This window comes from Cylas formicarius, unplaced genomic scaffold, assembly GCF_029955315.1.
Source record: "Cylas formicarius isolate icCylForm1 unplaced genomic scaffold, icCylForm1.1 PGA_scaffold_9__14_contigs__length_23061073, whole genome shotgun sequence".
NCBI classification, from domain to species: domain Eukaryota; kingdom Metazoa; phylum Arthropoda; class Insecta; order Coleoptera; family Brentidae; genus Cylas; species Cylas formicarius.
Window position 1 is genome coordinate 15,011,633 of NW_026844365.1, and position 20,837 is coordinate 15,032,469.

The window sequence follows — 20,837 nt, forward strand, 5'->3', positions numbered from 1 at the left end:
AAGGAGGACGAGGCCCAGCAAGAAGAAGAAGAATATCTTGGCTGAAACACCTACCACAGTGGTTCGGACAATCAACTAATACGCTGTTTAGGGCAGCGGTAAATAAAGTATTGATAGCCAACATGATTCCTAACATTCGGTAAAAAACGGTTATGGCACATCAAGAAGAAGAAGATAATGTGGTTCATCGAAGAGTAGACCTTTTGTAATCAATCAATTGGTTGGATGGATATAGAGATATGTAGTAATAAAGTAGTGATTTTACAAAAAAAATAATATGAATCTCTATTGAGAGAGATGGAGATAGATTAACAAATATTGTTGAGACTCTGTAATAAAATATGGAGTGTTCCATTTTAAGCTCCATAGTGGCCGTATAATATAGAATAGTTCCTTAAAAGATTTAATAGAAACGACATCCATTTATCAATCCTGCCATATTATCGATATCCAATATGTTCTGCCATATATATCGGTGCCGCCCATGGAGTTTTCTCATCCCCCCGTTTGGAGTTGAACATCGACGTACGGATTCGTATAAAACACGGGGCGGCATCAAGTGAAAAGCTTTTCTTGTGCTATTTGTCGACATGAGCGGTTCTGGGAAACCCCTCCTGGGTTTGTGGTTGTATCGCAGCGGTGAGGAGTGGAGTTACAAGGAGGAGAGTCCGATCGCTTTAAAAAACCTGGTGAGTTTAGAGCCGCAAAATTTTTATACGGGATTGCCGAAAATTAATGCACATTTTACATCCAAACTGAACTTCTGAAGGGGGGAGGGGGAATGAATATATTTTTTGTAATTAATACTCGAAAGAAGTTTTGAAATTTTTGTATTCTGCTCACTTTTGTGTGCTAATTGTGATTTATTTTGGAGACTGGATAAATTTTATTTATGTTGTTAATCGGCTATTTGTGAGAAATATTTACTTGTCGATTCACATAGCGTTACCGCCTTGAAGGAAAACTAAAAACTGAATCTCATAGATCTGTACTTACTTCTCAAATGTGTTTATTAATTTATGAAACAAACATAACATGTCACAATGAAAACGAAAATACACACATAATTTTTTAGAAACAAAAACACCCATAAACATCCATATGTGTATTAATTAAATTATTTGGTTGGGTTTATTAATTATTTAATTAAAAGAGTTATTCTTAAATTTCCATTCTAGATTTTATGAATTTGGAAATTGCGCTCATCTGATACAAAACCATATGCTCAAAGCAATTTTTTTTCGATTGTTTTTTTTATTTTATGCAATACATAATTTAAAGAATAAAATAATATATAATAAATAAAACAGTTTTTAAATTTAAATAAAACGCACATGAAGTGATGTCAGTCAGTGGTGGGAAGCATTTCCTTCGTCGATGCGTTAGTGACGTCTTTTAAAAAGAAATCAGCGGCGTGCAAAATGGTGCAAAGTTTATGAAATCGGCCTAGAGGTTACAGGGAGGTAAAGGCTTTACTAATAAAATAAGACTGTTTAATATCTCCATCTTTTAGTAAAAATAATAAAGATTAGTATTATTCAATGCCTCTGAATGTCCATTCCTAGTGACAATTATCAGTAACGCTCAAAAAAACTTTTAAACATGAAAAATGGAAAGAACTTCCAAAATCTTTGCCAAAAAATGAAACTTTTTCACTATGTTATTATCACATCCAGCATAACGATGTAATGATTTAGTGATTTTTTTAGAAATGCGACATCACTAACACATAGACCAAAGATGACAGTTTGCAGCACTATATTCACATATAATATGGTCGCCTATCTAGGAAAATCACACTTCTACTTTGGAAAGCATATAAAGAAATCTGTAAAATATTGTTATGGAGGCCTTACGCAACGCTGTCCCGTTGTATAACGTTCTGGGCCACGCCAATGTGATAATCAGATATTACATGTGCCTAAACTTTAGTTAAAATGCTGACTTTTGTGGATTTAATTTTTACTCACTCCGCACTTCCCTTTTGTTGTTTTTTATTAGTACTACTGATACTACATTTTTCGTTTGTGTGTAGGTAATTAGTATTACGACGACATTCATTTGTTCTCTGTAGTCTCTGTAGATTTCGATATATCCAGCGTGCCTTTGATCAAATTGTTGGTTTTGGGGTGACGATCTCAATCAGCAAGGTTCTTTTAAACTATTGTGTGTTGCTGTGGTGTGGTGTGGTTGTTTGGTCATTTAAAATGGTGCAATCCCAGCACACGGGTTGTGGTTGCGGTATTGGGTAAATGTCGTCGCTTCATGGCACCTACAGCGGGATTTCCTTATACTAGGCAAATGCAAATGCCTGTGATATGTTGGATAATCTCCTATGTTTGATTGGTTGCAGTCTAAACCGACATCGACGGATCAGAATTCGGCGACGGAAGTGGAAAAAATTTCCATTATCTTCACCTTGAAAAACCAGGTGGGAGGTTTGGTACGGGCCCTTCAAGCTTTCCAGGATTTGGGCATCAGCGTCCAACACATCGAGTCCCGCCCTTCCCAAACTGGCGACAACCAGGTGGACTTCCTGGTGGACATCGAATGTGATCCCAAAAAACTGGAACAGCTTGGTCGCATGCTTAAGGTAGGTGAAATAAAATGTTTCACCAAAATGCGGTAAATTAAAAAAGGTTTCCTATTAATAACATAGGCCTTTTTCTAGCGATGCTCCCTAATCACAGAGCGATTTTCTTCCCTAATGAACGAATAACGAAAACTGAATTTAACTATATTAAACTTAAAACAAGTCAAGCGTTCAAAAGCTATACGAGTTATGGCATATATTTATCTAGTAGGTTTAAAAGTTTCTTGTCAGCTTGTAAAGATTTGTCACTACTTTAATAAATTTTACGTTTTTTGGGTTAGAATTATTTCAAATACATCATAATCAAATATCTGTACCAAAGAATGTCCTGCCTATTTATTAATTAATATTAAGCATATTTTAATTTAATTTATTTTTTTAAGCGCCAATGTTTTTTATAGGCATCCGCCAGTTTGCCAACATAACAAAAGGTTTAAGATATTCAAAATTTTCATGGGAGTGTGAATATTGAATGCGAAAACGACAAACAAATAATCAGAAGTAGGCAATTTGTTTAACTAGAGCGGAAAGTAAGGCTTTGTGTCTGGTATACGAGCAAATGCCGTCAGTGGGGCGTGAGAATAACAAACTCGATCAAAAAATTGAATAGTTATTTTATAACGAACATATTTTTTTATTTACTTGGATATCGGTAGCGCGATAAAATGCATAATTAAAAAAAAAACTACATCTCTGTGTAACATACGCGAAATTTTTGTATTCCAAACCGTATATAATAGTGCAAAAAATCACACATTGCATTATATTTTTAATATTTTAGGAAATCACAAACTAACTTGTTTGTCGTAGCGATGTTACAAACACAACTTTAAAATTTGCTTTTTAGAAAACTGCTGGATTCCTCCAGGGTCGGTTTTTGCTGAGTTGAACTTGCTAACGTTTCGCCAATCATCACGTTGGCTTCTTCAGAAGTTCGACGCCGCAAAAACCGACGCAGGCAGAATACAGAAGTTTTAAAAAAAGTATTACAGTAGCCTGAAATTTGGTAACTATTCGTGAGGATGTTTCAAATAGTTTAAATAGATAGATAGATAGATAGATTATTTATTCACAAAACCAGGTGATACAATGGATGTTTCGTCAATAAATACAAATAATAAATTACAAGTTTCATTGTAAAAACAATGTATATCATAATCTTAAGTAATGTGTAGAACGAATACGAGTATATATTTATATAACAAACATGACAAACAAGTTAATGTAATTTAAAATAAAAGAGAGTATACATTAGAAAAATCTCGGTAAACTTTTGACGTTATTTACGATGCTCTCAGGTACGCTTCAAATTCTTTCAGGCTGTAGAAAGCATTGGCCGTCAGGAGCCTCTTGATGTGTTTTTTAAATTGATTTATAGATAAATTGTTTAAGCTTGGAGATAGCAAATTATAATAATATGGTCCCGCGTAACTTAGTGATTTTTTATAAAACATATGGTTGAGTTTTGGCTTCAGCAGATGTTCTCTGTTGCGAGTATTGTAACTGTGGACATCAGTATGCTTCCTATGTGAATATTTATTTTTATGTGTGATCAAAAGTATTTTAAATAGGTATATACAAGGCATTGTTAATATTTTGAGCCGTTGAAATGTCTCTTTGCATGATTGCCTCGGAGGAAGTTTAAGAATCAGCCTAAGTATTCTTTTTTGCTGTATAAACACTCTCTCAGCATCATTCGCTTGTCCCCAGTTGACAATATTGTGTGAAATGGAAGAGTAAGCTGACGCGTAGTAAAAAGCTATTAGTGCCTTCTCAAGAAATGAATCTTTAATTGTTAATATTGCGAAAAAGGTTTTATTTAGTTTATTGCAGACATTGTCAATGTCCCGGTCCCATCTCAAGGAGCTATCAATATAAGAACCAAGAAACTTCGTGGTCTGATTCATTTCCAATGGCGAACCAGCAAAACTGATCGATAAGCCAGCTAAAGGTTTAATGTACTGACCAGTAAACTCAACCACGACTGTCTTTTCTACATTCACGATCAAATGATTTTGCCTACAGAAGTTATTAAATTGTGAGACAACAAGAGATGCATCATCCATCAGCACTTCTGTATCTCTTCCAGAGACAAAGACGGACGTATCGTCCGCGTACATAAAGACACGACAGTCACTGTTGAGAAATTCCGGCAAATCGTTCACATATAAAAGAAATAATAATGGACCCTAAGTTCCCCCCTGAGGCGTGCCCAGGCTGACGCTATAAAGGTCTGAGTACGTTCCATTTATTTTGACACTTATTTTCCTATGATTCATATACGATATGATCCAATCATTGATAGGCCCCCTGATTCCCAAGCACTCCAGCTTCTTTGCCATTATACTGAAGGTTAAGGAGTCAAAGGCGCGCGATAAATCGAAAAAAACTCCGATTACTGTCTCTCCGATATCTAGTTTATCATAAATATGCTGAACAAGTTCATTTGACCCCGTTTCCGTAGAGTGACCAGCGCGGAAACCATGTTGCACATTTGTTATTATATCTTCTTGCTCTAAGAAATGTGTCATTCGATTGTACATGGCTTTCTCTAGGACTTTGGAAAAACAACTTGCGATTGTTATTGGTCTGTAATTCTTTATGTTTGTTGAATCCCCTTTCTTAAACACAGGAACCATTTTAGAATTTTTTAGCGCCGAGGGGAATTGCCCTAATAAAACAGAGGAATTAATAATCATAGTTAAATATGGGGCCAGGACATCGCTACATGCTTTAAGAAGTCGTATAGGTATTTCGTCAATTCCCAAAGATTGTTTGTTTTTTAATGAGTGAATTAAGGACACTACTTCTCCCACAAACAAACATACTCTTTTCCCTGATGGGTGGAAAAGTACCGGTATCGTTTTTAAAAAAAATAATAATAAAAGAAAGTGTTGAGTCCATGGTTTATCGCAATTGTTAATAAATTAATTGACTCATTCTACATAAGAATTATCTCTTCGGTTTTTCCGCTGAGACGAACCGTTTTCGAGAAAAAAAAATGCACGTTAATTTTATTTTTTATTATTTTATTATTAAATAAATTCAAACGGTAACAAGAATGTTACCGGTTAAACAAATTTATCGATACTATACATTTGTTTTTAAGTAGCAATAACTACCAAGTTTGAAATCAAAATCTAGAGCAGATTTTTTTAAAATAGAAAAAAAATATTTTCTTTCGCAATATTTCATCAACCTGAAATGCAGTCGGCAGGTTTTAAAGCTTGTATCGATAAGATGTGGTATGGGTACATAATCTCATCCGACCTACGTTAAGTCTATTAGCTATTCTTCCGACACTAGTAGAAGGTTGAGCATTAATCGTGTTAAGAATTGCCTCCTCTAGAGTAAGTTCCTGTTGAACGAGATGTTCAGAAGTAGCTGTAGGAAACTTACGTGGAAACAAGGATGGACATTGCTAAAAACAGTTCTACATCCATCTACGGCTGCTGCTCGTCCGGTTTAATTACACAATGCATAAACAAAGTGAATGTCGGCGTATTTTTCATTCAAAAACGTAAACACGGTACCTTGAAGATTATTTTAATGTAACACACGAAAATAAACACGTAACAGTATATTATGTAACAAGTGCCGTAAACGACCTTTGACTCACGAATTTATTTGGCTCCAGCGGAGCGAGTGTAAAATACCAAATTGTCCAGCGATCTAGCATGCGGGATGCGTTACTTTATACGTCAGTTTCGTTTCCCACGAATCCGAGCCATTTCGGACATTTCCGGGATTTTACCGCACGGATGTGTTCGGAGATATTTCCCACGCTTTGAATTTTGACGTTTGTCAATTCTGACGTTCATGTCAGTGAATGTATTTGTGTTGTTTTGCGAAATTGTATCCAAAAACTAACGGTCGTAGAAAAAGTATAGTATGCAACACGTTCGGTAAACTTTTTAACTCTCTCGTTTATTGAAAACTCGCTTCGTTGCGCTCCGCTCGTGTCAAATAAACTCGTGAGTCAAATGCCGTTTACCGCACTTGTTGCATAATTTACTATTACCAAACTTGTTGCATTCTGTTCTTCTTCTACGACCGTTAGTATTTCAGAATTGACAAACGTCAAGATTCAAGGCGTAGGAAATATATCCGAAAACATCCGATTTCTCCCAGCTAACCAAAACTCGCGTGGTAAAGTGACGCTTTCCGCACGCTAAATGGGTGTATAATTACGTATTTTACAGAAGAGAGTAGAAAAAATTAATTTCATTGACGTTTACTATCACAATACATAAGATTCACAGTCATCTGTAATAATAAAGTAACTAATTCAATAAAGTGGTATTCTCTGTAAAGGGGTAATGCAAATTTCGCGTTCCAGAGAGAGGTGCTGACGATGGTTATTGGAAGTTACGGAACGGGGACAGAGGAGTTTCCACCTCCCACTCCATTATCCGCTACAACAAGCTTTGGTGAGTTCGAGATAAATATCAACGGTCCGGTGTTTGGTATTCATTCATTCGCAACGGAAGAAAGGTTTTAATACGAATTGCACGGTTGGGTTCGATATGTGTAACGTGTCCAGGGGCGTAGTGATCTGCAAAATTGCCAAAATTTTCACTTAGATGCTCCTACAAAGTGTGCACAAGTTGTAGTGCGAAATTCTAACCATTCAATCTATTTTTAAGTGGATTTCAGATAAATTGAAAAAGTGGCAACGCGTCAAATATTCTAGAGCTATAACTGTACCGACAGTTTTGGTGCAGTTAAATTGAAAAAAATCCCAATACAATTTAGGTTAGTTTACTTTTACATAATTTTCAAGCATATTTCCAGTGACGCATGCCAGTAATTCTGTAGAAAAGGAACTTCTATATAGGATTTGATCTTTCTGTCTTCGATTTATTGCTCTAGAGTCATAAAACTTGATAATGTAATAAAAACCCATTAACGGTTGACGTCATACGAAATTTCGACAAACAAATAATAATCGGTGGCATGTATACCGTAAACTTTTATTGCTGATTGCGTTTTTAATGGCAATTGCCAATATCTGTGAATCTGAATTCTTTGTTAATGGGATATTAAAACAAAGCGCATAAAATTCGAAAAATAATTCGAAAAGTTCGGGACCCTAAACTGCTCCGGTTTTAGAAATATTTTAAAAATACAGAAGAAAAAAGAACTTTTAATTTTTTCTGATCTGTGAGATTGGTGTTATGTTTGGACGATGGAAAGGAAGATATGGTTTTATAACTATATCAATAAAAATATTTTTTTTTCATATTTGACAGCTTTAGTTGGCATTGAAAAATATTTGGACCTGGTCTACTTAAATATAAACAAAAAGTGCCTTATATGACTAATGCGAACAGCTAACTCACCGATGGCATTATTGAAAGATGATAGCCAACCAGAATTTCCACATAATGGTATATTATACAATAAGTGCGGTAATAGTACATTATACAACAAGTGCGGTAAACGGCATTTGACTCACGGGTTTATTTGACACGAGTGGAGCGCAGCGGAGCGAGTTTTTAATAAACGAGTGAGTTAAAAAGTTTACCGAACGTGTTGCATACTATACTTTTTCTATGACCGTTAGTTTTTGGGTACATTTTCGCAAAACAACACGAATATATTCACTGACATGACCGTCAGAATTGACAAACGTCAAAATTCAAAGCGTGGGAAATATCTCCGAAAACATCCGATTGCTCCCAAATACGTGCGGTAAAATCCCGGAAATGTCCGGATTCATAGGAAACGAAACTGACGTGATAAAGTGACGCTTCCCGCACACTAGATTGATTTGTAATTATGCATTTTATAGACGTGAGTAGAAAAAATAAGTAATAAGTATTCATTTGTTGGAAAATGGACAATTAGAGAAAAAATCTGACTGCGATAACTAAAAAAATTGCCCTGATAATGTTTTTTAAAAAAGCAGAAATTTTTGTAAATAAAATAGTGAAAAATGTCTCGCTTGGTAGTGAAGTTATCTTCGTGCGGTTTTGCTAAATATTCCTCAAAAATTCAGCCCATGGCATGTAAGTCGGTTTCGATCTATCGATAAATTTCAGATTTCGACGAAATGCCGTGGTTTCCCAAAAAAATATCAGAACTGGATAACGCGCAGAACGTTCTGATGTACGGCAGCGAGTTGGACGCCGACCACCCCGGTTTCAAGGACCCCGTCTATAGAAAGAGGAGGGAGCAGTTTTTCAGAATCGCCATGAACTACAAACAGTAAATATTGTTTCTACTGATTAAAACCTACTAAAGGAGACTCTCGCCTAAGATGTATGTAGCATCTATCCAGATATATTCTTATTTCTTTAAGCATAAGAACCCAATTGGCTTATAAATGAAACATGTCAGGGACTTTATTAACCAAGGTTTACAGGAGAAGGTTAATCAATGACCATTTATTAAACTTCGAACAACTGAGAATTTAATTATTATTATGGCACGCTCAACATGTTGCAAAGACTACTATTTTCAAGCACCAAAGTGCTAACTAAAATACCAGAATAGTCCGAAATGGACTTACCACCGTGGATAACGAGTTTTGATGTTATCACTATGGTGGCTTCTAGTGACATCCATATGTGGTTGCTTTGAAGATGAAGATGAAGATGCGACCTCACCATAGCAATCAATTTACAGGTTAATTATAGTGGTCAGTCTAAAGCTTTTATTATTTCTAATTACGAAGCAAATAAATTACAGGTATTGTAAGAATTCAACCACGATTTTCTCCAAAATTGATATTATATTCACGATATAATGATTTATTTAATATGGGATATAAATTAATACTATACTGTTGCGCGTTTAAAACCAAAAATGTGATTGAGGTTCGGAGGGCGTAATAGGTACCGGAAAAGTCAGTACATTCGTAAAAAATATTTCTTTCTATGGAACAAAATCACCAAATTCCCGCAATATGTTAACATAATTTTACTACACTGTGGGGTATATGACATATAACAAACATTGCTAATACGTTACAACTTTATAAGGATGCACTATTCTGAGAAATTTGGCATTATAAAACCAAGAAAAACAAATATATTTTTCTAATAGCCAAAATAAAACCATTTTATGGCTCATCGGGTATTGATCAGAGTCTGAATCAACATATTTGCCCACTGAGCACATTGTTCCCCTGATTTTATCTAAGTAAAAATGCTCACGCAGATAAAGCAAATAACTACTCTCCAGAAGAAGAATATACACATTTATAAATGTGAGTTTTTTTTCTTTTGCCTTGTTCTTTCAAATGCGATCTGAGTTCCGAATAATTTAAAAATTACTTGTTGATACATGATTCAACTCACATATGGTATACATCACACTCAGCAAAATTGCCTACCCAGATAATAGCTTCCTCCTCTCTTCAAGAAGAAGAATCTGCACACCCACACGTAGCAGTGTTTTGTAGTTGGCCATGTCCATACCATTTTAGCATGCCCTAAGACTAGGGTTAAGCCATAAACTTACTTTTTTTGAAAAATAATAGTGCTATAACTCTGCCTGGCACAGTATCAGATTTATCTACCATCACATTTAATGAACTTTGTATTGCACAATGCTACCAAAATAAGGGGTGTTTTTTTTATGTATAGAACTTTAAGTTGCAATAAAACAACGATCGATTATTCGATTGACATGAATTTTATTTATCCGAAAGATAATCTTGTGGCAATACATTATAAATATGATTTCTGGCATGACAGCCACGGCTGGCGCGGATGTAGTCCTATCTGGACGTTCAATTTTCGATGACTTTTTCCAACATTTGTGGCCGTATATCGGCAGTAACACAGCGAATGTTGTCTTCCAAATGGTCAAGCGTTTGTGGCTTATCCGCATAGACCAATGACTTTACATAGCTCCACAGAAAGTAGTCTAGCGGTGTCAAATCACAAGATCTTGGAGGAAAATTCACAGGCCAAAACGTGAAATTAGGCGGTCACCAAAAGTGTCTTTCAATAAATCGATTGTGGCACGAGCTGTATGACATGTTGCGCCGTCTTCTTCAAACCACATCTCCTGGACATCATGGTTATTCAATTCAGGAATGAAAGAGTTAGTAATCATAGCTCTATACCGATCACCATTGACTGTAACGTTCTGGCCATCATCGTTTTTGAAGAAGATTCCACCAGCCCATAAAGCGCACCAAATAGTAAGTTTTTCTGGATGTAACGGTGTTTCGACATACACTTGAGGATTAGCTTCGCTTCGCTTCGCTTCGCTAATCCTCAAGTGTCGCTAATCCTCAAGTGTATGCCGCTAAGTGCGGCAGTTTTGTTTCTTAACGTAGCCATTCAACTAGAAGTGCGCTTCATCGCTAAACAAAATTCGCTTATGAAAATCAGGAACAACGGCAATCTCGTTTTGGGCCCATTCGACGAATCTACGCGTTACTTGATGATCGTTTGGCGTCAATTCTTGCACGAGTTGGATTTTGTAAGCACTTAAACCAAGATCCTTCCGCAAAATCTTCCAATTCCTGTGCTCGATGGCGGATGGACTCATTCGGGTCTTTCTCAATGCTACGCACTACAGCAGCAATAACTTCTTCTATACGCACCGTACGGCGTCTCTGGGGATGCGAGTTATCAATGAGAGTAAACGTGGTGCGAAAACGTTCTATGGTTAATCGAATTAACTGCTCTGATGGACGATTTTGTCGACGATAAAATGGACGTAGTGCGCGATACCTGTTCCGCACAGAACCATTATTTTTGAAATAAAATTGCACTATTTGCAAGCGTTGTTCAGGCGTGAGTCTATTCATGATGAATTGCCAAACCGAACTGAGAATAAATCACTTGACAGCTGTTAAATCGGTCTCCATCTTGAACAGTAATGCCAGCTTAAAGTTCTATACATCGAAAAAAAACACCCATTACAAACACCGGTTTAGTTACGAAATGACTTCCATTGTTAGTTATTATTCGTGTCGATGGTATTTAGAGCATTGCCGATAAAGTCTCCGTAATATTTTGCAGCGGACAGCCCATTCCGAAGGTCAAATACACGGACGAAGAAGTGAAAACCTGGTAAGTGTTTCGCGCGCTTGCGCAAAACCGTCACGGCGACACTCCATACTTTTTCAGGGGCGTGGTCTTACGCGAGCTGCACCGTCTTTATCAGAGACACGCGTGTAAAGAATACCTCGAGAACTGGCCGCAGCTCGTCAAATACTGCGGCTACAGGGAGGACAACATCCCGCAACTGCAAGACGTCAGCGCCTTCCTCAAACGCAAGACCGGCTTCCAGCTGAGACCGGTTGCCGGGTATCTAAGTCCCAGAGATTTCCTATCAGGCCTCGCGTTTAGGGTTTTTCACTGCACCCAGTACATAAGACACTCCTCAGATCCGTTCTATACGCCCGAACCGTGAGTGCCTTTTGCCATTTACATTGCCTTATGCAAGGTGTTTCGAATGCGAGATGTAATCTCGTTCCATGAAGCGTGGAATACCAGTACCTATTTTTCCTCTTTAATTATTTATTGCAGTTAATAATGCCTAGTGTAATAGCTATCGCCGAGCGGCACACCAATTAGGGCAGAAATAATCTGGCACACAGACGCTCAAAACTCAGCAGCTCGAATATATGAACCCAGGAGGAAAACAAAAACACTGTGCAAGAGAAAATAAAACATTCATAATAAAACAATTGAAGAGTACAGGGGACAAAAGATGAGGGTCCAAAAAACTTTATTCTGAGTAATTGTGATTTTTACTGATTTTGACTACTCTATAACATGGCAAACAAAAACAGAATTGTTAAATAAGAACAAACGTTGTTCAGATTTTCACAGAAATATATTTTAATGACAGCTGTTTCGGCAACACCGTGCCTTTATCAAATGCGGTGTTGCCGAAACAGCTGTCATTTAAATATATTTATGTGAAAATCTGAACAAGGTTTGTTCTTATTTAACTGTTTTAAATGGATTTTCATCAAGTAAAAGCCACTTCATTAAAAAGCAGAATTTTGGAATGTAATTATTGCTAACTTGAATTAAAATACTTTTTCACAAAATATACAAAAAATATATAAATTGTCAATGCAAAAGTATAAAAAAGAAACTTTGATTCCAATCCAAAAAAAAAAAACACTTGGCAATAAAGTTGAAAGGTCCATAATCTATTATTGTAATCTTATCAATGTGGTATTGTTGTAAACAAATCCTGAGCTTTTTGAGAACAGAATCTTTTTAGATGCTGTAGTTCTTGTAATTTAGCTTTAGATGCAGGTACTGGCACATCATAAACTAAAGTTGGAAGCAAAAAAACACTTTTCAGGTAGCGAAAGTCTTTTTTTTTTGTTTTTCAAGTTCTCTATCATTGTAATTTTCCCTATGTATCATTAAACGAGGGTGATTTTCGGTTACACTTAATTCTTTGACCGGTATTGAAGGAAAAGGACACTTGGGCATATAGATATCCGTTAGAAATTTCGTCCAACTCTTAAAAATGGACTGATCTTCACAAGAAATAACTTTAAAAGTGCTTGGTTTTGTCCGGGAATCCCTTAAAACTGCATTCCATTCTTGAGGCAGTTGAACGTACGTCTTCTGTTTCACTAAACCCATATTTCTATCGCATTTTAGACACAACTGAAAAGTATGGGGAAAAAGATGAGGGCCCATTTTTTGCCCAAATAAGACTAACAGTTATTTCGTATAATATATCGGCTATAGCATACCATCCACCTATAAGAAATGGCTAGAAACATAACGGTACAAAGATAAACAGAATTTAAAATGTATATTAGTGTACAAAAAAGATAAAGCTGCCAGAGATTGTGCGCAAGAAAGATGATAGTACATAGAAAATGGCAAAGTAGTGCTTCGCCGGCTTATCATAGTAAACAATGCACGTATTTCAATCCCTAGTTACACACATACAACACATACACATAAAACAAATTGACGTTGAAGTTTATTGGTGTAATTATTGAGTAATCTGTTTTTAAAGTTTTTTGGTGTATTTCTTGTTGTTGAATAATGACTGAGCAACAAAAAAAGAGGAGAAGAAAATCCTTTGGACGAATGCAGGATGTAACTAAAAAGTTACGCAAATGTTCAAAATTTAAATGTTTCCAAAATCTCACTGGAGCCGATTTAAGCTCGATCGTGTCTAAGTTTAATCAACTACAAAGTTATGATGGACAATCCCTTTATCTGAGTGGTTTAATAACGTGCAATCTTGTAACACGCCATCTTCCCGGGAAATCCCGGGAAAAAGGCTACAAATCAAAGGGTTCGGTCATGGAAGACATTAGAAAGTCTCACAACAATGGTTTTTTTACCTGCTGAGCTCAATATTAAGAAAATGTATTCTATGTACAAAGAAAAATATCCCGATAAATTAGTTTCTTATGAAAAATATAGGGAAATATTCAACACCAAGTTTAACATTGCTTTTGGGTACCCACCTGTAGTACATGCGATGAGTTGAAAGTAAAAATTGACATCGGAAAAAAAATTAATCAAAGTGCAGATGATCACAATGGACTGCAGTTACACACAGAACTGCGAAGCTTGCAAGTTGAAAAAAGAGTACATTTTAAAAGAGCAGACACATTTATAAACGTAAAAAAGCTAGACTTGAGGCTCAACAGTCAAAACCAATGAAGCTATTGTAATGGATTTTCAAAAAAATCTTCATCTGCCGAATATTACAACTAATGACACGTATTATCGTAGACAACTTTCGTTCTACATGTTCAACATACATGTCCTTACGACCTCTGAACTTCTTTTCTATACGTATACTAAGTTTCAGAAAAAAAGGGCGCCGATGATTCTGATTCTTCACTGTTATGGGATTACATTTTTAATCATGTGGAATTTAATATCAAGAAGCTTACGATATTTTGTAATTTATGCTGTGGACAAAATAAAAATTTCACGGTGTTACATTATATTGTTTATTTTGTTAAAAGACTTAACCCAATCAAAATGGTTTTTCCTGTTAGTGGACAATCGTATCTACACCGACAGCCAATTGGGGTACCTACACGCATTGCAAAATCCGTCATCAAGAAGAAAAACGGAAATAGAATCACGGAAACGGTGGAAAGACATGCCAGAATGAAAAAAATTTTCAGAAGTCCATGGCATGTGTTCTAACGGATCACTGCCCGGCTGAAAAGGCATCTAAGGTGAATAGCAGTTAAAAAAAACACTGCCAGGGGGAGATGGCGTTTTCATCTGCTGGATGTAAACAAATCAACGGCAATGAGCTACACCAATAAGTCCCTATCGAAGCTGTAGCGTCTAATCGGAGAGACGAACATCAATAAAGCTTTACAGCTATCGAGAGGGTCATAGTAGATCCTTTGCTGGAATTTCTAATCTTGAATCTAGCAATCGCCAGCTGTCAAGTGGCTTCCCTATGCCTTATGGTTGGACTCATTCTTCCTACATGACCTCTCCAATATCAACGCCTTGACCTTATCATCTCCCATCGTACAGTCAAAAATATATAAGTGGAAATTTTTTTAGCTAATCGACCATGAGACATTCTTCATTCAACAAAACAACGACGCACAAAAAAGAGACATTTTAATGACCACACCTAAAAAAACCTGGCCTAACACAAACAATAACAACAAGCAAGATGACGATGGATTTAAATTAGTCCAGCCGAAACGGCGAAGAAACAGAACTTTTATAGAAGGCACAAAAATAACAAGTAGAATACGTGGAGTTGAGAAGAAAGCTTCAATATGTATAACAAGGTTGGATAAATCCACAACATCAGCACAGGTTGAAGAAAACTTATCTGATATCTGTAGAGTAAATTGTGAAAAACTTAATTTTAACCGCAATGAAATTAAAATGTGTGCCCCTTTTACGCACAAGGATGCAATTTTAAACGGAAACCTATGGCCGCACGGTGGGCAAATATTTCTTTCCTAAAAAAAATGTAAGAAACAACGCCAGTGAATACGACTCAGAAAATGAGACACTACACTAGAAGGTGAGACACCTAACAAATCCGTAGTTATGAACCTTAATATTCAAGGGGGTCTCACAAACAAAAAAGAAGCCCTCGAAGCCACGGCGTCAATGTGCTGTGTACCTCAGAGCATCATGAATCCTCAGAAATTTTTTTTTACCTTTCAGATTATAAGGTTCTTAGTTATTTCGCGAGAAATAGTTGCAGGGGAGGGGAAGTCTGTATCTTGGGTAGAGGAAGTTTCGAAGCATTTGTAGAGAAACTCTCAATAATGTTAGAAGCTGTATAAGAACCAAAAAATGAGCACATTTTGTGCGACGACATTAACGTCAACTTGCTTGTAAACAACAATCAAACTAAAATACTAAAAAATATAATTCTTGAGTATAATTTGGTTGCTTCTATAGTAAAAAAAAACTAAAACAAATATTTATATCAAGTTTTCCATTTGTAAAAAAAGGAAAAGTCTCGTACAGGAACAAAACCAATTGGTTTAATAGAGAATAAGAGAGCTGAGTCGTGCGGTACACGAGATGCATTAAATAAATAAAAGAATAAAAAATGATCTACACAGAACTTAAATCCTATTACAACAAAAAACTTAAACCCGCAAAGAAAACTCATCACAATGTAAGGTTAATGAAATCTGATAACATAAGTAGGCAAAGTTGGGCAATAGTCAGGGAAAATAGCAACCGTAAAAGTATGGTGGTGAAACACTTCAAGACGGATCCAAAACCTGTGAAATTTTGAACAAATATATTGCTGATCTTGCTAACGATGTCAAGCAGCCTCAAAATCGAACGCCCGATATCCAAATACACTCAAACTCTATGTTTCTCTATCCTACTACAACAGTAGAGATAAAACAAGTAATTGAAAAAGTATGCCGTAAGAAATCATCTCGAATCGATAAAATACCGGGCACTTTGTTAATTTCTATTAAAGATATTATACCTCCTATTCTATCATACTTAGTCAATTTAAGCTTCCTCCAGGGCAAGTATCCACAGGCCTTAAAAAACTCAAAAATTGTACCTATTTTTAAAAATAAAGGCAATAAAACCAAAACAGAGAGCTGCCGCCCGGTAGCTCTTCAATGTCAAGTGGCAAAAATTTTTGAGTCCTGTTATAATGACAGACTGCAGAGGTTCCTTGAAAAATACTCTTTGATTTCTAATGCTTAAGATTCAGAGCCAACCGCTCCACAAGTACAGCTCTGGACTATGCCCTGGAGATCACTGCACTAGAACCCTGTGCAAGAGAAATAGAAGCAAGGAAGATCCGTAACAAATCAATTGCAATTTACACCGATAGTCAAGCGGCTATAAAGGCCCTGCAACCTAATAAAACAACATCCAAGTTAGTTCTGGACTGCCATAAGGCATTAAACGAGATAGCAAGCCAGAACAAAGTTACTCTACCATTGGCACCGGGGCACGGAGGGCATAAAGGTAATGAAGGCGCAGAAGACGCAGCCCGCGAAGGGTCGTTAATGTCCCTGATTGACAGGCCAATCGGCCAATTTTACTAAGCTACAATAGGAAAACCGTAAGAATAATGGTAGGTCTGCTGATGGGCTACTGCAGGCTTTAGAGACATCTAAGCCTGATGGAAGTGGAAGAAAACACAGAATGTAGATTCTGTGAAGAAGAGGAAGAAACAGCCGCACACGTACTGTGCCACTGCAAAGGCCTAGCGAGAGTGCGTTTCCATCTGCTGGGCGATTCCAAACCAGAGGCAGAGAGCTATACGAGGGAGCCATTATCGAAGTTGTGGAGTCTGGTTAGAGAGACGAACCTGGATAAAGCTCTATAGCTATGGAGAGAGTCACAACAGATCCTCTGAGTCGCAGTGACGGACAGGCTGACTGCTAGCTCTCTCAACTGTTAATCTTAATCTTCATGGTCTGGAGCCAGCCTTAATAATAAAACAGCCACACTAGGCTTTTTTTTTAAATTGAAAAATATGGGAGTTAGAGGACCAGCAAACTCATGGGTTAAATCTTACCTCTTTGAGAGAGTACAGCAGGTTGTGATCGACGGTTCAAAAACGAACCCTCAATATGTAGGCAGAGGCACCCCCGCAAGGATCTTGCCTATCACCGCTCCTCTTTAATTGTTTTATTAACGATCTACCTCAAGATAATACAGCTGCATTATTTGTACTGTATGCAGATGACACAAGCATTTTAGTTATAGATAAAAGCAGAGCTAATCTAAAAGAGGCCGCAGAACCAAGGGTCACGAGGGTGAATGAATGGTGTCGCGATAACGGACTACAATTAAATAAATCTAAGTCAATGGCTATGGAAATAGTCACAAAAAATACTCGCGTTGATTCCAATATTCTTCTCCAATTAGAGCGACGTTCTATAGAAAACGTGGAGGCTACTAAGTTTCTCGGTCTGCACATTGACAACAATCTTACACGGAAATATTACTTAATCCAAAATATTAGAGATACGGTATATATTGATGTTTTAAAGCTGGTGTACTATGGTCTGTTCCAATCAGTGATAGGTTACGGTGTAATGGGGTCTAATCACTGGTGCGCACCGGGGCTTCTTAGCACAAAAACGTACTATTGGTTACGTGATACGTGTAACTAGTAAACATTCATGTAGGGAACTTCAGATCATGACACTTCCGTCGTTATATATTTATTGCGTTTTGATTTACGACAAAAGTAAAATGGCAAGATGGAATAGGAGAAGTGACTTGCGCGAACATGACACACGGCAAAGAGATTACTTGGATATTCCATTCTCTAGACTGCATATCGGGCAACAAAACCCAAGGTATTTTGCCTTGAAAGTATATAACAGAGCTTTAAATTTCTACAAATGCTTCGAAGAAATTGATAGTTTATATATGTTTAAGAAAAGAATTAAGATCTTTTTAACTAATACTACTACTAATACTAACTACTCAATAGATGATTTTTTTAAATGTGTTCTTTAAATGTATTGTTTAAACACTGTATTTTAATGTGATGTAAGGTGCTTGAAAAGTATTTTGACGGCGAGTGTTTTAACCAATTACTTTTTACTTCTATAAATTTTTCAGCGACTGTTGCCACGAACTTTTGGGGCACATGCCCCTCTTGGCGAACCCCAGCTTTGCGCAGTTCTCGCAAGAACTGGGACTCGCGTCTTTGGGTGCATCCGATGAAGACGTCAACAAATTAGCAACGGTACGCACATCACGATATATTTTAATCTGTTCCGTTATCTTTTATAGCAATGAAAATTCTTCTATTATTTCTACCACGAGACAGAAAAAGAATAAAAATGCACCTTGACGTTAGTCAAAAATGGAAATGTTATATAACGATATAAGAACCTTATTATTTAGGCAAAAAATGCTCAGCTTCCATTATATGAACTTCAAAAAAAAAATTTATGTCCAGCCAAGCAAAAATTGTGGCCATTGTTAATTTTATGCCGGGCGTCCTGAAAAATATATACAACGTGGATAGGTAATAACGAAAAACGGGCTATAATCGTTTTTAAAACAATCCTGTTTACTGATCTCTGAAATTTTATCCCACTTTATTTGCTTCAACTAACCAATCAATTTTTATTATGCAATTTTAATAATTTCTGAATTAATGAGTCAGGAAATTTTATCATGCACGTTGGTTGTCCTTTTTTTCAACGTTAAGAGAAAGAGAAACCCAGCAAGCAAATAAACTTAAAATAAAACAGATATTATAATAATATCAGTAAAATATGCAACTAGAAACTGGAAATAATGGAAGATAAAAACTAATTATGATTAATTAATTAACCAATTAACGATCTGGTAAACTTCCAATGAACAGTTATTAAATATTTGGTCTTTATAATACTACCTGCTCAGAAAATGATATATGCATTGTGTAGAGTGGCCTAAAATGAGTATACTCAACGCGCGTGAAAAAAGTCGGAGTTAGTTTTAACCTCTCTGTATAATTCAATAACATAACGAACCTATTGCAGCTTTACTTCTTCACGGTAGAGTTCGGACTTTGCAAGCAGGACGGAGAACTCAAAGTCTACGGGGCGGGTTTGTTGAGCTCCGTCGCAGAATTGGGCCACGCCATCGAGAACGCAGAAACAAAAGTACGACGTTTCGACCCCGATGAAACTTGGAAACAAGAGTGCATCATTACCGACTATCAGCTTGGTTACTGGTACACCGACTCGTTCGAGGAAGCCAAAGAAAAAATGAGGTAATCTTCAAAATAACTGAAAGCTTTCGAGAAACTAACAGCTTCCAATTCGTATTTTCTCACAAAAATATAACTTTTATTGGATAATATACTGCCACTACTACGGTAAATGTAAAACTAACCTGCACATTGCGTTATTTTGTTTTTCAGTAACAATATCTAAACACTTAATTCCTTTTTACCTGAACGTTTGGTGAAACCTGGACTTAATTTGCGAAAATAGTGCCATAAAAATGCCGCATTTAAACTTATTGACGATCTGTCAGCCGCCATGTTGGTTGTTGAATGCCTCAAGGTCGTTGGTTTAAAACGAGAATTTAAATGCCACGCATGCGTACGTTGTCTGGACCTTCTCAACACTTTTTTCATAATTACTCCATAAGTTCCTGTATTATCAGAACAGACAAGGCCGTAATAGGTTTAGTACCTTGAAATAATTGTTAACCAAAATCGAATCTGAACCTGCGTTTCTTTACGTCAACAATGGCAAGTGTTGCCAACAAGAGTTTTTATGCCACAAAATTATAATTATTTTTATTCTGTGCAACTGCAAAAATCACAATTTGAATTTTCAACTGTAGAAAGTTCGCTGAAGAAATTCAAAGGCCGTTCGGAATCCGTTACAATCCGTACACCCAGAGCGTCGAAGTGCTTAGTAACGCCCAGAAAATCACTGCTGTGGTTTCCGAACTCAGGGGCGATTTGTGCATCGTCAACAGTGCTCTGAAGAAAATCAGCGCCCGAGATTCCACTTTGGACGTCAACAAAATCGCCAATCTTCTTCAGACCGGATTGGTTACACGAGACGACAGCGAAAACGGATCCGATTTACCGAACGAAACCACTGACAAACCTAAAATCTAACTGCGTGCACTTATAAAGTTAATGGATTGCTTTGATGTAAATAAAATCGATTATAATCAGTTGTCCAATTTATTAAGTTCATGGAATTTAATTAGAATTAATTAATTTAATTAGAATCGAATACTACCCCCAAATAGGTGGTATAATTTTTCCACAGGATATTTTTCGCATTAACGTTCTACCATGCCCCAATTAAATGCTATGAATGTTTACC

The 20,837-nt window shown here is 36.6% G+C and overlaps 1 protein-coding gene across 1 annotated transcript; it reads left to right on the plus strand.

The window, feature by feature from the left end:
* The first annotated feature begins 590 nt into the window (after window positions 1-590).
* LOC132707294 (tryptophan 5-hydroxylase 1) lies at window positions 591-20,625 on the plus strand. Its single transcript, XM_060679086.1, has 9 exons — window positions 591-689; window positions 2,354-2,593; window positions 6,933-7,023; window positions 8,638-8,803; window positions 11,578-11,628; window positions 11,686-11,967; window positions 18,613-18,739; window positions 19,527-19,759; window positions 20,341-20,625. Exons 1-9 carry the CDS (start codon window positions 591-593, stop codon window positions 20,621-20,623), a joined length of 1,572 nt encoding a protein of 523 aa, XP_060535069.1. The 3' UTR covers window positions 20,624-20,625.
* Window positions 20,626-20,837: the final 212 nt, after the last annotated feature.

Coding starts and splice junctions, on each gene's coding strand:
- LOC132707294 (XM_060679086.1), top strand. CDS start 591: ATGAGCGGTTCTGGGAAACCCCTCCTGGGTTTGTGGTTGTATCGCAGC. Junction 18,740..19,526: donor ACGTCAACAAATTAGCAACG/GTACGCACATCA, acceptor AACCTATTGCAG/CTTTACTTCTTCACGGTAGA. Junction 19,760..20,340: donor GAAGCCAAAGAAAAAATGAG/GTAATCTTCAAA, acceptor TTTCAACTGTAG/AAAGTTCGCTGAAGAAATTC.